This window comes from Micropterus salmoides, unplaced genomic scaffold, assembly GCF_014851395.1.
Source record: "Micropterus salmoides isolate LMB-PRFRI ecotype aquatic unplaced genomic scaffold, ASM1485139v1 Ms_hic_scaffold_10, whole genome shotgun sequence".
Lineage (NCBI taxonomy): Eukaryota > Metazoa > Chordata > Actinopteri > Centrarchiformes > Centrarchidae > Micropterus > Micropterus salmoides.
This window is the reverse complement of record NW_024040041.1, coordinates 20502171-20518715: the sequence shown is the minus strand read 5'-3', so window position 1 is coordinate 20518715 and position 16545 is coordinate 20502171. Positions and strand designations below refer to the sequence as shown.

Genomic DNA, 16545 nt, shown 5'->3' with positions numbered 1-16545 from the left:
AATTGAATCAGAAACCTTCACCAGTATGCAGAAAATTAAGTGTTTAATGATCAAAACCAGCCAGACCGCTGCTCATATAGCTCCGCATTGAGGATATCTTTAAAACACCACTGAAGGATCTTTCCGTCTTGATAAGTCAAATACTATGTATGATATGTTGCTTTACTCTGCTGAGGAATTGTTATGTTTATATTCATATAATCTGAAGGTCAAGCTGACCAGCCTGTTGCTAATAAGCCAGTTCAGGGGAATCCACCAGAGATGTCATCAGCGTCATCGACAAGAGCTCTCTGGCCAACAATGGCTGTCAATTTCAGTTTACAGTTCACCCAGCATGACTGAACAGCCACCAGCTTATTTCATTTCAGAGGTTTCAGGACTTAAGCAATGACATTTCTATCCGAGATGACATTTTTTGAAGAAAGCTAGAACAAAGTGATCAAATTTTTTTCATATAACAAACCTTATTGCAGGACTCCGAGGCTTGGCAAAGCAGAAAAACATCATCAGCTTTTATATTTAAGGCAGTGAAAACTAACTTAATGTGAATTAATTGAAATTTCTTTTCTAAAAGGAAAAGCAACAGACCCAATTTTCACTTCGTGCCGGAGCTTTGTGGCAGTTTCATTGGCTAATGTGGAAAAAGTCCCGAGGCAGCTCCCGCTTCCTATGTAGAACCAAATCAAATCGGCTCACTGCCTCCCTGCGGATGTGTCTGATCAATAGATCCCGACTACGTCTCATGCAGGCAGAATGCAGCTCTGGATGGAAACTAACTAAATTTGCAGACAGATTATCATACTGCAAACCCACGTACATCTCTGATACAACCATATTGATCACTGATCTATTGCTTAATAGTGTTTTATGCATATTCATGCTGGATTAGAGGACCTGGTGGGTGATCACAGAATGCTGGCTGCATCCTCTCTGGAGAATTGGTGTGTTATGCAATTGTGTGGTTTTGTAGACAGATCACATTAAACTAATAATTTCTGTTGAAAATCTCTGAAAAAAAGCAGATCATATTTTTGTTCATTCAAACTTTGTGGCTTTGAGACATATGAATTCTACAGTATATCCTACTGCTAATTCTACACATTAACACCAATCCTCAAGACACTCCGTGGTGCAGAATACACTTATTTTCCACAGTTTACAGAAAGAGACTGGGAAAAGTAAATGAGGCGTTTTTTCCATCGCTGTCATAGAAAATGACTTCCAGCGGAGCCAACTGATATAGCATGGGGTCTCTGTGGGCTCTGTGAGTCACTTTAGTGAATTATACTAAATGATGGCGTGAGCTCTGACAGCTAGCAGCCTGGAATTTGGGCCACAGCTCCAAATTAGAGAAGCAGCATGTGTGTCCACAGCTAAAACAGTCGAGCAAGCCTTGGCTCACCAACTCCAGATGTCACACATTTTGGGTCAAAATGCAAATCGCTTTTCCTTTGTAAAGTTTTGCTCACGTAAACATAGAAGGATTGGTAAAAATTGTTCAGTTCATGTGTCATGCACACAATATCATCTATTTGTTGTTTACAATCAATCCATCAACTTCATAATGATTTTTATATGTTTTTATTGAAAAAAAGACATAAACAGTTTTCATCAACTGCAATATCAATATACATTATTTACCTTATAATTTACAAAAAGATTTTAAAAAATCTGTACAGTCTGGTTTGTGCAGGAAAGTGGGGAGATCCTGGTAGAAAAATAAAGACCTAAGACAGGAGAGGTATCAGTACGAGAACAGATAAAATGTTTTAATAGATTTTCTTTTCAGAGAAGCAGTAGAGTGTTCTGGCTTCGTATGACCATTATCCAAGCATGAATGTGTCACATTGACACCTAGAGTAAAAGATAAAAAACATTAAAGCTCAATCTTGAGTAAGACTGAAGTCAAGTGTGCTACATCTGTTCAGGATTTGTGATTGTAACTGAAATATTAATCAACAGACCTGATCTTTATTAAGACAAAGCAAGGGCCCATTCAGAAATGACAAATAACTTCACAAGACCCGCCGTGGTGATGTGTGAGGGTTAACAAGGATGTGTCCAAATTCTGCACATCTGCCATGCCAACAACACTGATGTGAATATAAAGCCGACTACATCAAAATCAACTCAAATAATGCAACGTTTCAAAAGCCAAGCGCCGTTAGATGAGGAAAAGTTCAGGTTTAAACTTCAACTAACAGATGAGTTACACTTGCATCTTATATGTATGTACACATTTGGCTTTGGGTAATTAAACAGTTTCTGCTGTTATGGGGGAGGGGAGTGCACTAAAGCTTTGGAAAACACACTGACAGAATCATGCTTGTCTACATCAAGAAATTCCATTATAAGCTGCATCTGTAATCTTCAAAATGGATACTTTAAAAGACAAATAATACATTATGGCTCCTAGATTTCTCCCTAAACATACAATATGTAACTTAGCAGCACTTATCATTAACATTCATAACCTCGGCACAGGGTTGAGCTTCCTGTCACATTCTACCAATGATTTATATTGCACATTATAACAAGAATACCTGCAAGGAGTGGCAGCATACTGGATAGTGAAATGCCTGTGAATGCTTCTTCCTCCTGTGACATCTGCTGCAGCGTGTGCTCAGTCAAAGCCAAATCTCCCGAGTGCATCCACCAGGACAGAGATTTTTGTTAAGGCACACGCTGCAAAAGATACTATACTTAAACAAGATCGGTTGAAGAGCATTAGTGTACTTGTGCAAGACACCTCTTTCCTGCCTCACACCATGAGAGCAACACAACACTGAAGAAGACTGTAAATATACTTTGCTAAGAGACCAGCTCGTTAACAAACAGTAGCCTTTGTGCAAGTGGTTTAAATGATTTTAGCAACTTTTAAAGTAAGATTCCTGAACTTAAAATGACAAAAAATATATATTAATTTAGGTTGGTATTTAAAAATAATAAATCTCAAAGTTTCAGGTTCACATCTTTTTTTTTTAATTTTTACATTTAAATTAAATAGATTTCATTATTCTAGCCAGTCACATCATTATGTGACATTTAGGCCACAGAAACTCCTATCATACCCAGGATGCTCAGTACAAAACATGCAACCAGTAAATTTATCACCACTTTTACTATAAACAATATAAGTCTGGATTTCCATGGTGTCTTATGCGTGAGCTTCTGCATAGAGAACTATATACTCAAATCACAGTCGTTTACAAACTGTCATGCATTATAAAGAACAGCAATCATTACCAAATTCAAGCTGTTTTTAACATACCACATTCTAGTATTTAACCCTTCTTTATCTCTGCAGTCATATTTCTGATTCTGCTGTCAAAGGCCTTGATTCTAAAGGCAAGGAGTCCAGATTGCATTCAGAGTCTGACACCACATCTGTGTTTGTGTCTTCAAGTGCACCAACCTCGACATCCCTCATCTCCCCGTTTCCCTCCCCCTCAAACTGCTCTTCCATCTCGACTTTTTCGAGAGCCACCTCGTTCTCGTAACAAAAGGAGTTCCTTGAGCTAGAGGCGTCGGACTTCTTCTCGGCTAGTTCCCTGGCACTACAGCTGGGTGTACTGGGCACCTCATACGTGTTTTCGAAGCGAGAGTAGTCCACTTTGTAGTAGTTCTTTTCCTCAAAGAGCACTGGCTCAAAGCGGTGGCCCCAGAGAATCTCGCTGGCCACGTAGGAGCTCCGACATTGAGTAGTCATGGCTGTAGCCTCGACCATGCCCTCCAGAATCACTACGATCTCAAATTCTGATGTCTCCAACTCCTGTTTGCTCATCTCATAGAATGGGCTGTCCTCATCAATCTCATGTACAATGGTGATTGGAGACACCAGGAAGATTCGGTCAATGCCACTATCAAATCCTACGTCAATGTCTACCTGATCCAAAGGGATGAACTCACCCTCAGCGGTGGTGCGGGATTTGAGCAGCTGTGCCCTGACGTGGGCCTCCACCAGGTGACTCTTCCTCAGGTTCCCCACACGCCACATCAGGCAAAGTTTACCGTCCCTCATGGCCACTGTAGCATAATGGCTGAACACCAGGGTCTCATTCCTTTTTTTGGGTTTAGCCATCTTGGCCATGACAGCACCAATGATGAAAGCATCAATGATGCAGCCCACAATGCTTTGGACGACAACCATGAAGACGGCAACGGGGCACTCCTCTGTCACATAGCGATAACCATAGCCAATAGTGGTTTGGGTCTCCACTGAGAACAAGAAGGCAGCGGTGAAGCTGTCCACATTGGAAACACACATCTGAGTCTCATTGTCTAAGTCTCCGTAACAGAGGGCCACTACCCAGAAGACTAAGCCAAAAAACAACCATGACAGCAGGAAGGAAAGGCAGAAGACGAGCAGCATCCAGCGCCAGCGGATGTCCACGCAGGTGGTGAAGATATCTGCCAGGTACCGCTGGCCTTTCTCACTCATATTGATAAACTGCACATTGCAGTGGCCATCCTTGCTGACGAAGCGGCTCTGATGTTGGTGCTCTGTGTGCACCTTGTTGACATTGCCGTTGCCGTAGCCATTCGGGACAGCAATAGTGGCCAGCTTCATGCCATCTTCCTCAGAGGACACAATGCTGTAACGGTGGCTTCGCACACTCCCCATTACTTCCGCCTGGGAGGGCTGGGCCGATTCTGCTGTGGAAAACAGTCTAAGTTTTTGGTAGAAGCGTTGGAGAAACAGTTTTGAATGATCCCGGGGACAAACTCAAGCAGAAAGTGTGGACAACAGGACTAGATCCGGCAGGGTACTGGGAAGACCGGCCTGTGCTTCTACAGGCGTGCTGTGCACCTTTGGTGAGGGCAGGTCACTCCTATCTGATGGCTGTTTTGGACCTCATCAGTGAAGTGGGCTGTGGAAATTACAGACAGAGAAGAAAACTGGTTTAAAGCAATTGGCAGGAACCAGAGCAAAGACTAGTGTGTGTGGGTGTGTGGTTTTGTGCTGCCTTAATAATGCATTGCACACTCAAAGTTAGCAGCACTGTTCTTGCACACACAGACAATATACAAACAGTGTCTGAAGTGCCGTCAGAAAGCACAGGGAATGCATTGTACATACATTATCAGAGGTAGATTAGAATATTATTCAAGCCCTTAGATAGCTGACAAAGTGGGAAGGATGTTTACCATGCTTAATGTTTTAATTAGGCAAAGACATAAAGTGAGAAAGAAATGCATAAAGTCAGAACATGTTGCATGCATTTAAAAACAAACTAATTACTACATTTCATACTATTTTATCTCAGTTTTTAAGTGCACAGTTTCATAACACACGTGCATATACAGGGCGAAAACTAATTCACAACTACAGTTGGCACCACTGAATCGTGTAATACAATTTAATGAACCCTGCAGCTTTTCAGAGAGGATGACGCTCTTTCCGTGAAAGCAACAGTAACCTTGCATCATATGTAATAGAGCAACAAGGGCAGCTAAATTAGAAATGTTATTGACTTGGTGTGTGTGTCCTGAAAGGTCCATTAAAATGCAACACCACAGGCTACAAAAGGCCATGGTCAGCCAGACATGCTCTGCTTGTGCCAAAATAACTCCCCACCTCCACTTTTGAGTCTGTCCCATCTGAGGGTCACTATTGTGTCAAAGTAAAAAGGGGCCATTTTCAGTAAATATTCTGAATAGATTTTCCTTGATTTAGTTATGAAAGCATGGTGCTTATGTCAAAAAGGAAACCTTTGTTAACAGAGGGTGTTATTTTTTTATTCCATCATCTAATTTATTGTGTATTAAACTGATCTGAAAGTGATCAAAAGTCATGTGGGAGGACATGTGCAGGACATGGTCCTAAATCCCCCTGCATCATCAGTGTTTTTCTCAACTAATGATGTCACTCCTGGGTTGACCAGAAATAGCAACCTGTCACATACACTAATGGGAATATGGGGCTCCATTCAGCTCAAAGAAAGAATTTAATTGGATTTTAGTGATTTCATATGATATTGAAAATGATGTATCCATCTCCAAAGTGCTACTTTGTTTAATTATTAAACTGATTATTAAATTATTAACCATTCACAAATGACTTGCATTACTTAGTGAGAAAGGAAACTTAGACCATGTCATCTTTCTTATTACAAGCACAATATCCAGTTTACTTCATGTTCATACTGGCCATTCACTCATCTATTTATTTTGGCTGCACAAAGCTTAGAATACACTTTAGTTTAGTGTAATTTAGACTACATGATTGGAGAGAAGAGTATGGCTGACAGTTGAGAGGAAATGTTTGTGATACATTGATTCTTACAGAAGTTAACAGTTAACAGTGCATACATTTTTAATATAGGTTACTCTCTGACATTGAGCACATCACAAACTGAGGTCCCTTTCTCTTCCTCTCATTACAACTGTCACACAGTTTACTGGGTTCTCTCTCGCTGAGCTTTCATCGGCTCACTATATCGCATCATTTAGTACGGCAGGTTGGTACACGGTGACAGACCAAGGCTTCCAGAGGCTGCAAAACCTGTAACTGTTTGTTTTACATGTGTTCTCAATACAAGCCAACAGCTGAGGCAGATGGAAACTGGTTACATAAAGCTACTCTATTTATGATTACTCAAATCAATAACTTTGGCCAATCATTCAGCAGATGACATCTTTTGTTACAAGCTTTGACACCACTTGTTATTTTGGAATAGATGCCCTTTCATTAATGCTACATATTTGTATTAATTAAATTTATAAATATTTATTATATATACATTTGTTGCGCTACATGGCCAGTATAGTATTACACTCATCTATAGGCACCATGAGCTACAGAGTTCAGTTCAAATCAATGGCAGGAGCAATGCAGATCATCCAAGGTATATCCTGCAATATCCAAAGGCAGGTGCATGAAGACAGCAGCCTACAATGTAATAATAATAATAATAATAATAACAATAATATGATAATAATAGTTCTACATAATAACACATGGAACAGCTTTTTTCATTAATGAAAGTAATTTCTTCTTACAGGACATACGTTTCAGCATTAGAGATAAATCTTATTGCACCTACCTGTTGGTCCTTGCAGCGCAAATCTGCCGTTTCCCCGTTGTGATAAGTCCCATATGCGCCAGATATGCACACCGCGTCCCTTTTATTCTTGCTGCTCGTTTATTATGTTCACTTAATTTCCCGTGTGGCGCTGCAAATTCTGCCATAACCCTGTCCAGCAATGCTGAAGAAGATGTTTCTCGTTGCAAAGACAGACTTTAAAAACACGCATGCTTATCCCCCGCCCCTGGCGCAGCGGCGGCCAATAGAAAGCTGCAGCGCCTGTTTGAGGCTCTGAGCTCACAATATTATCTGTCTGAGTGGAAGACAAGAGGAGACAACCCTCTTCTCTCATAGGACAAATGAGAACTTTTAAACTGGAAATCCTTAGTCTGGGTGGAAAACATCTTCAGAGTTGCTACAAAACATGGATGAATAAATTAAAATGTAAAAACACATGCATGTAATTTGTGAAATTAGTCAACTACTACCAAATTGGAGTTGATATGTTGCGACACTAACTATTTGTCTCTCTCGCAACTATACTGGGTAGTGAGTAGATCTAATAAGATTGATTGTGAAATGTTACAATCACCACTGAATGTGTGATGTGTGATGTACTCAGTGAACACAAGGTGGCGGTGTAGAGCTTCAACGAGGATGAACTCACACAGTAGCCTACTGGCATCACATCATGCCATAAGTATTACAGTTTTTGTTCATCTTTGGTACTATTATCGCAAGTATGTGTTAAAATTTCACAACTTGTAGTACAAAACTGGAAACTCATCACACTTGCAACACAGCCAGTTTTTCCTTCAAACCACACAACCATTGGTGCTAAATGTTAGTTTCTCATGAAATGCCTTGAAAACACCAAAACACAACATAATGATATCTTTTCAGTTCTAACAGTGATCCAATAACAAAAAATGCAAGATACATGTTTCAAATCACTTTAGAAGTACTGAAAGTAGTATGCAACAGTGTACTGTAAAAGACAGATTACACAGTTTTCACATTAGGCAATACACTTACATTACCCGACATTTATAGAATCTATCATTTACATAATCTACAGTATGTTGACAAGTTGTGATCAATGAAGACAACTTCTCCAATCATTGATGCAAGAAACAAACTTTTACTGTATTTTACAATAATGCAACATGTAGGTTTTTTCAAATCAAATTTAACAATTACTATAACAAATATGGATGGTAATCATGTAGTGTATTTTACAGTATTGTACTGTACATACTGTAATCATTGCAGTGGTCCTTTGTTACTTTGTTTGTTAGAGCACTATGCTACCAAATCAAAGGTGTGGGTTTGAATCCCACTGAGGTCACATACAGTGAACATCTCACGCCTTAAGGTGGTGATTCTGAAGTTTTGAATCTTAACATATCAGAAACAAAAATACATACATGTATACTAAGCAAATGTGTCAGCGATGATCAATTAGGAACAATGAGCATAGTGATAGTAAAAGGTATTTTAACAATAGAGAATATAATCTTATCCAAAGCTATGCATGTACTTTGTATGAACATAATGTATTTCAATGTGCAACATGTCAACATGTCTTTCTACATGTTTTTATTGTCATTGTCAAATGTACTTATAGTTGTGAAAAAAGGACCATTTGATGAACAGTTGTGTTTTTGTACTTTTGTAGTGGTGAAATATAACCACATAGCTACTTTTGTGAATAGTACCACAGTGACAGAAAACAACTGTATTACTACAATTCATGTTTCAGAGTTTAAGAAGGACATATACAACAACAACATGTACTTGACTTACATTTGTGATAATGGATTTTATTCATCTAAAGCATAAAACAGTTATACTCATATAATGTCACATATAAATATATTTACAAGAGGACATTTTATCACAATATCTCTAAAACTTATGGGATAAATCCACCCAATATTACAATGTATGGATTTCTAGTGGTTTACGTTACAAACAAGTTTGCTGTATCACCTCTCCAGTGATGTCAGGATTCACCTTTGTGTTTCCGTTTCTCTTGACTGAAGGGAAGAGTGGACTGTGGGACTGACTGCCCTCTACAGGACGTCTCCCCCTGTCAAACTCCTCTGCACTGAGCAGGGGCACTGGTACCCACGTGGTCTCATTGAACAGAGCGTAGTCCACCTTGTAGTGCTTCTTGCCCAGTTTCAGCATGTCCTGGAAGCGCTGACCCCAGCGGATGTCTGCTGGTGTATAGGAGGTTCTCGTCTGGTGGAGCATACCTGTAGAGTCACCGGTGTAGGTGAAAGACACCACCAGTTCAAAGTCGTCCCCCAGCAGGTCGTCAGGGCCCAGGCTATAGAGGGGACTGCCAGGCTCCAGCTTGTGAACAATGGTGGCTGGTGTTGCGAGGACAATGTCTCTTTTCTGGATGTCCAGGTCCTGGTATGACATCACAACAGACCCCAATGGCTGTCTTATAGAGCGGACTAACAGCGCCCTGGTGACACCCTCCAGGATGTGATTACCTCTGAAGTCCCCAAGTCGCCATGAAAGACACAGAACCCCGTCTCGCAGGTTGACCACTGCACACCTGCTAAAACCCACCGTCTGAGCTCTCTTACGAGCAGATGCCATCTTAGCTACAACAATACCAATGACAATTGTGTCAAGGATGCAGCTGAATAAATCTTGAACTGTCACCACAACAATGGCCACGATGCAGTTCTCAGCCGTCGCCCTAAAGCCGTAGCCAATAGATGTCTGGGTCTCCATCGAGAACAGAAAGGCTCCAGTGAAGCCACGCATGTTGTGCACACAGAGTTTGTCTTCGTCATTATCAGCGTCTTTGTGTACATAGGCAATTAACCAGTACCAGAGGCCGAAAAAGAGCCAGGAGAGAATGTTAGAGAGGGAAAAGATGAGGAGCATCACCCTCCAGCGAATCTCCACAAGAGTGGTGAAGATGTCCATCAGGTATGGGCTCCAGTCTCCAGGAACCTTCTGGAAAACCACAGGAAAACTGCCATCTTTCTGCATGTAGCGTAGCCGACTGCCCTCGTTTTGCCTGCCCAGTGTGTGGATTGTAGTGTAATTGGTATCAATGACGACCTGCTCGTCCCTTTCTATGCTCATCATGACCAGCGCTACCTTTGAGTCTCCTGTAGAAAGATCAGAGATGAGATGGAAAACGCATGTTAGGATGTTGTATTTACAAGTTAAAGCTGAATAAAAAGACAAAGTGAACTCTGGGCTGGAGGGACAGTGTTTTATTCATTACATGTGACTAAAATGTAAAAGGCTCTCAGACTTGTTTGTTAGGCTATACCCTTCATGTTTGAGCAAACAGCCTAGGTCACTCTGAGCCTCGGGCTGTCAGGAGCAAATGACTTGAGCCTTGACCAGCTCTGGGTGTGAAACATGTACTTCAACAGCACGATTTTCTTACTGATTATTTACCACAAGTTCCATTACAGTCTGGACACTTTCCAAATCAGTTGTGCTAAGAGCTCTCTGTGGGCACTTTAATATCTGTGTTATAAAATAATGTAATCATGCAGAGGATTTTTTTGTTCATTCAGCTTGTTTTGTTAAAAAACAAATGCATAAATTACAGTTGTGATCCCTCCTGGTGAGAATCATGAACCATCAAAACTATAAAGACAAATTTCAAATTTCAGCACACTCAGATCTTAGCATTATAACACGAAATGTCAAAGAACAAGTGTTTTAATGTTTTAATATGTAGTTTTTGTACATGATGGTGACTTATTCGGATTTGCATAAGCTTGGTATATTTAAACAAAAACAAAACTTGTGTCATCAACCTTTGGCTCACAAAAATTAAAAGTCATTTAGTATTTGTAGACTTGATATGCAAAAGAAAAACATGTTTCGCCCTTATCGCTAATTTAATTTTGTTTTCTCAAACAAGCTTTATTGACATGAGACACTTCATATTTCTGTCTTTTATAGACTGAGTGCTTCAAGACAAAAAACCTTTAATCTTGACCTTGTTCAGGTATTGATCTGAGCCCATGATGATATAGATTTGGCCATGACAATGTGACAAGATTAACCAAGCCTTTGGGTCAGGGAATTTTCCCCCACATGGAATAACCTCTTTTTAATCAGTTTGGCTTATCTCTTTAGTTTTGAGTTTTGGCAAGGCTGTTGCCTTCCAGATGTGACCCAGAACAATGGCAAACAGGGATGAGTCAGCAAGCGTTTGACAACATACCAAAACTGTGTTATAAAAATTTTATATGTGGTACTTTGTGCCATTTTCCATAAACTATCCATTTGCTTTTGCCTCAAGGTAAGGCCTGTAAGTCCTAGGAAAGTATGTCTTGGTTAATTAAGCAAAACCTTGACCTCAGTGCGGTGCAGTTATTAACGTATTTTTGTCCTCATGAGGGGTAAATTATTATCCTCCAACCACCTCTAACAACTTTCACCTCCGAGTGTTACCTCAGAGTCAAACTTTAACCATGCCACCTTCTTTTCAGTCAGGTCATCACTTTCTCACACTGTACTTAAGTAATGTGACAGCTGCTTGAGTTGTCACTGATGAAAGGCATATGATCAAGTTCAGTCATGATCAGCTAAGCCCTTCCTTGCAAGAAGTCTGTCAGACTTTTATCAACTTTTTTATTGTTTATTGATTTGGCTGAGAACACATGGCTGATGTTTATCTCAGTTTATGATAAATGGCTTCTCAAGAGTTCAAATTTTTATGCCTCCTGTGGTTTAATTGTGCATCCAAACAATAAGCTGTCTTGGTTAAAGTGTTTGTGCAATAGTGCAAAGTGCAATCTTTGTGTTCTTGACCCAAAACTTAAACAAATCCTTTGTTGTCAAGATTATATGCTAATTGATTTTAGAATATTATTCTGTTTGTGTATATCAACTTCACCTGTTTTCCTGCATATTTCTTTTTATCCTGGCTCTATTATTTTGTGTTATATTTTGTTATATAATAGTTTATGCTCATATGCACTTAATCATTATTTATTTTTAAATTCCAGTGAATGCAATAGATACATATTTGGTACATATTTAACATGAAGCTACGGCAAAACAATCTATGGGAAAACATACAAAACAAAATACAGGTAAAGAAAAAGCACTTGTCGCCTTTGAATAATTTATTTCATAATGTTTCTTCAGTTCATGGAAGTACTTAATAATTGCAGTTAAATTTGTTTGTCAATGAAGAGTTAATTTATACTGTTTAATTATTACAACTTGCTGTCATTGTTTCCTCCCTCTGGTTGGCTTGCCCCTGCTAATATCTTGAAGTATTATTCTGCATTATTTACCTATTCAGCTGCATTTTGTAATTAATGAGTAACTTCAAGCTACTTAAAAGAAGTATTTTAAAGTCTTTGACACACTATTCTTATCACCAAGCTTCTGTGATTACATGTAGAATCACAAACCCAATTTGCAGCATGGAAGATTTAAATTTATGTCAGAATTCTTGTTTATTACTTTGAATATGTTTCTGATATGTCTACAGATCTTATGAAAAGCAAACATAATATATTTCAATATTCAACTTACTTGCAGAGTAGAAGTTAGAGTTTGTCAAGTGTCACGCAAGCCCTTTAAGTTCTGCCAAGCATTAAACGATGTGTTGCCACAGTGGAAGTGTCTGAATTCTGTTAGTTGCAAAGTGTTTGTGGGCCGGCCTGGTCCCATTTTGTTCTATCACAGCAATCACTTCCTTCTGAAACCTTATTGGACAATCTGGAAGAATTTATGACCTCTGAATATTTGAGAGCTTCCCCAGGACAGAAACATCAAATGTCCACTATCTGTTTGTTCCTGGGTGATTCAAGTAGCCTTCCCAAAATTAATAATTGTAGAGAGATATTGATGTTTTTTTATGTTATTCAGCAGGTTATTTTGCAGCCATGTGTAATTTCCCCTTGGATATCCGTGATTCAGACGGCAAGATAACCTTTGCTCTATGGATTTTCTTTGTTTCTGTCCACAAGTTGATTCTGATAAGACAAGAGATCTGAGCTGAACTGCCAGGACACCATAACTATTAAACCACATTTACTGCCATTGTAAGTGCATCCAAAGCTGTTACGAAACCCCCCACCACCCAAAACCAACCTGATTCACTATGTATTGATTTTATTATTAGATGATGTGTGAAGACAACGATAAGAGACATTCCTCTGAGAGATAACCTGGAAAGAACAGTTCATTAGTCATTTACAGGCAGAAATTATTGAACTAATGATTGAGTGAAAACACAGACAGAAAAAAACTAAGCCTTCCTTTACTAAAGCTTTTGATAATTACTGCTTTTCTCTAACTTTGTTTTTGTTTCTGTGCCTTAAAAGCTGCCAAGCTGTGCATGCGTGGTCTGGAGGATCTTCGACCCCAAGGACATTCAGCCTGGAATCTAAAGCAAGAGAGGAAGAGGAGTTGACTAGGGGACTTTTGAATCTGGAGTTAGAAATTAAATACAAACGGTCAGGCCAGTACCTAGTGTTGAAACTAGCTTGTTATCAGAGGTCGCCCTTTTTCCTAAATGGTATCTGAATTCATAATGTGCTAAGGGCGGCCGAAGATGGTGACCTGAGAGAGCGGGGTTCTTTGCGGTGGGCCCCTTATTGCTACAGAGTGTAATGGGAGCAGTGACATCTAGGGTAGTTTGACAGAGATTGTTAAAGCTTTTGAGTAAATCATGAGCTTGAGATAGTTCAGACAGAGTGCAATTAGGTGAGCCTAGGGGGAAAGAATTATGAATACTCTTCAACTGGGATGTGGGAATGAATAATACTGCTATTGTGTTTTGGGACAGCATAGAGTACAATGTCACACTTGATACTAAGGTGAAAACATTATAAATCTAATGAGGCACAGGATAGGGGCAGCTTAGTTTTAAGAGGACATTGATTTAAAGAAATGAGCCAAGAATGCAGAGATGCATTCTATTATATTTGTATAATCATACTGACCTTACAGTATTTAACTTTAGAACTGCAACTGACCTGTGTGAGTGTTAGACTTTTGGATGGACAAATCAAGCAACCTGAATATGTCACCTTGGGATCTGGGAACTTAAAATGGAACATTTTTTGTAGTCATCTTACCGAAGACAGCAAGTGCAGCCCCATCATCCGCTAGCCAGCTCTCATGCAGACACAAACACACTCTACGCACTAGCCATGTATATAAACAGCATCACAGTTTGAGTCAGAGTCACTAATTGTCTGCCCGTGTTGCAGGAACCCACCTCTGTAGCTCTTTGCCTGGTCTTCTTGGCGTGGAGCATGTTGGTGTCCATGGTGCTGACACGGTTTTCCAAAGATGGCAGCCTCCTTTTCTGCTGCTAGTTCCAAGGCCCAGTCCCAGAAAACAAGGAAGAGATAGAGGATGAGGGTTAGGAAGACTTGACCGTGAAACAAATACTGCATGTGTTGAGTCTGTGCTGCAATACTTTTGATACTGAGTCAGGTATTTTGATTCTCACAAAGTCTTGATTTTGGATAAACAAAAAACTATTTATGACCTATTCTGATTGCTACTTTGATCAGAACAACAACAGAAGCCAAAGCTGATTGTCGTTCGACTGAGTGCTTCAGAGCAGGACCATTGCATGCTGAGAAAGGTGGCCTACTTCCTGGAAGATCTTGATGCAAAGTGAGAGACATCAGAATTTTCTAGCACAGGACAAGACATTTTTCTGGTTCTAATTCTTTTTTTAGCACTGTATACTTTTTTTTGCCATAACTCATGTGAGTCATAAATTATAAATGTACAATTAACCATTTTGATTTCTGGTACAGGTCATCACTCTGATGAACAATTATCCTCTGACTCATGGTGTCAGAAATAATTCCTTTATAATAACCCAGTAACTCTGACTCTAATCAGCCACCTGTTTTCTGTTTACTACTTATTGTTTATTTGTCATTCTGTAATTCAGTGCTGTTCATACTGTTCATATTCTATATATTCTATATATTGTATATAATGTATATATCATATCCACCTACTTGATGACTTGACACATGCACATTTTGCACAAATTTATTCCAGTATCCTTTGCATTCTGCTCCATTGCACTGTGTGTATGTGTATATATACATATACATGTATATGTGTTTGTATGTATATACTAATCACATCCACCTTTGATATGTACATAATAATAATAATAGTAGTAGTAGTAATAATAATAATAATAATTTTAGCACTCTGCTAACTGTACTACTATTCAATCTGTCAACATTATTGTTGTCTTGGTTTATGGTATGTATATATGTGTTTTGTATACCACAATCTGTTGTAGTCTGATTCGTTCTTGTATGTTTACACATACCTGGCAAATAAAGCTGATTCTGATTTTGATTCTAATAAAAACTACTCTCATAAATTTGTTATGCGTGTTGCCCCTCACGTAAACTATGACGATATGATAAAACAATATAACAATGGGATTCTACTTGTATTATCAGTTTGCCTTAACTGAGTCACATGATGCATGTAAGTGTATGAAATGATTATTTTTAAACTGGGACATCTGCACACATGACAAAACTGTTTTCCTGAAGCTTTTTCCAATATTGCACATCCCTGTCTTAAGGACTTGTATGGCAGTAATCCATGCAATATGGTACAATATAACACAAACATCTTAAATGCAAGGAAAAGACAAACCGAACGATTAATGACGCCAAATCTGATAAAGACTGATGTTACTTTGTTGCCACCTAGTGGTTGGATCATTCACTGCAGACAGGGTGGTGATCTGTTGCACTCCCTTAAGCTCGTTTGATGAATTTCTACACAGGGACCTGATGAAATTTTTAACCAGCAAGAACATGTCACAGCTCTGTTTATGTCCATCACGAAAACAAAGCTGTTGCTAATGAGAGGTGAATGTACTGTTGTGAAAATTCTAGGTGAGTCCAACATAATTTGCAAAACATTTATAGTCATATTTTGACTCTTAATATCCTATGAAACTACTTGAACAGCCCTCCATTATACTATTCTTATTAAGGAATTAGATTTCAATATAATTGCTTAATTAAGGTGTTGTTTAAAGTGTTCATTCACAAATTATGGTTATAACTTATGTTTATTGTTTTTTTGTATAAAAGTCCTGGGTAAATAACCAGTTTTTGAATAAATTTACACTCATGTAGCATTTACATTAAATATTTTTAAACTTTAGAAATTTCTCCTGCCACAATACAATTTAAAAACGAAGTTTTTTTTATGGAATAAAGTTTGAAAAACTGGTTAAAAAAGTTGTCCTCACAAACACTGAGAATCTCCTTGACCCACTACAGTTTGCTTATAGGGCTAAGCGTGGTATAGATGATGCCACTGCTACTCTGTTAAATTTCTTATTCAAAAACCTCGAAGGTATAGTAAAACACATGCAAGGATTTTATTTGTTGACAAGCTCTTAAAGAACTTTGACCTTGGTTGGATTCTTTACTTTTTAACTGACAAAATTGAAAGAGTAAGGGTAAATGGTTGCTTTTCTGAGATGTCATCATCG

General features: G+C 38.9%; 2 protein-coding genes across 2 annotated transcripts; both read right to left on the bottom strand.

The window, feature by feature from the left end:
* Positions 1–1604: 1604 nt before the first annotated feature.
* LOC119890448 (inward rectifier potassium channel 2-like) lies at positions 1605–7234 on the bottom strand. The gene is made up of 2 exons (XM_038701738.1): positions 7047–7234; positions 1605–4871 (listed from the first exon to the last, which is right to left on the bottom strand). The coding sequence occupies exon 2, from the start codon at positions 4622–4624 to the stop codon at positions 3308–3310; it is 1317 nt and encodes a 438-aa protein (XP_038557666.1). The 5' UTR covers positions 4625–4871; positions 7047–7234; the 3' UTR covers positions 1605–3307.
* An 809-nt stretch (positions 7235–8043) lies between these two features.
* Positions 8044–12652, bottom strand: LOC119890439 (inward rectifier potassium channel 16-like). Its single transcript, XM_038701726.1, has 2 exons — positions 12573–12652; positions 8044–10168 (listed from the first exon to the last, which is right to left on the bottom strand). Exon 2 carries the CDS (start codon positions 10143–10145, stop codon positions 8997–8999), a length of 1149 nt encoding a protein of 382 aa, XP_038557654.1. The 5' UTR covers positions 10146–10168; positions 12573–12652; the 3' UTR covers positions 8044–8996.
* Between the last annotated feature and the right edge of the window lie 3893 nt (positions 12653–16545).

Coding starts and splice junctions, on each gene's coding strand:
- LOC119890448 (XM_038701738.1), bottom strand. CDS start 4,624: ATGGGGAGTGTGCGAAGCCACCGTTACAGCATTGTGTCCTCTGAGGAA.
- LOC119890439 (XM_038701726.1), bottom strand. CDS start 10,145: ATGATGAGCATAGAAAGGGACGAGCAGGTCGTCATTGATACCAATTAC.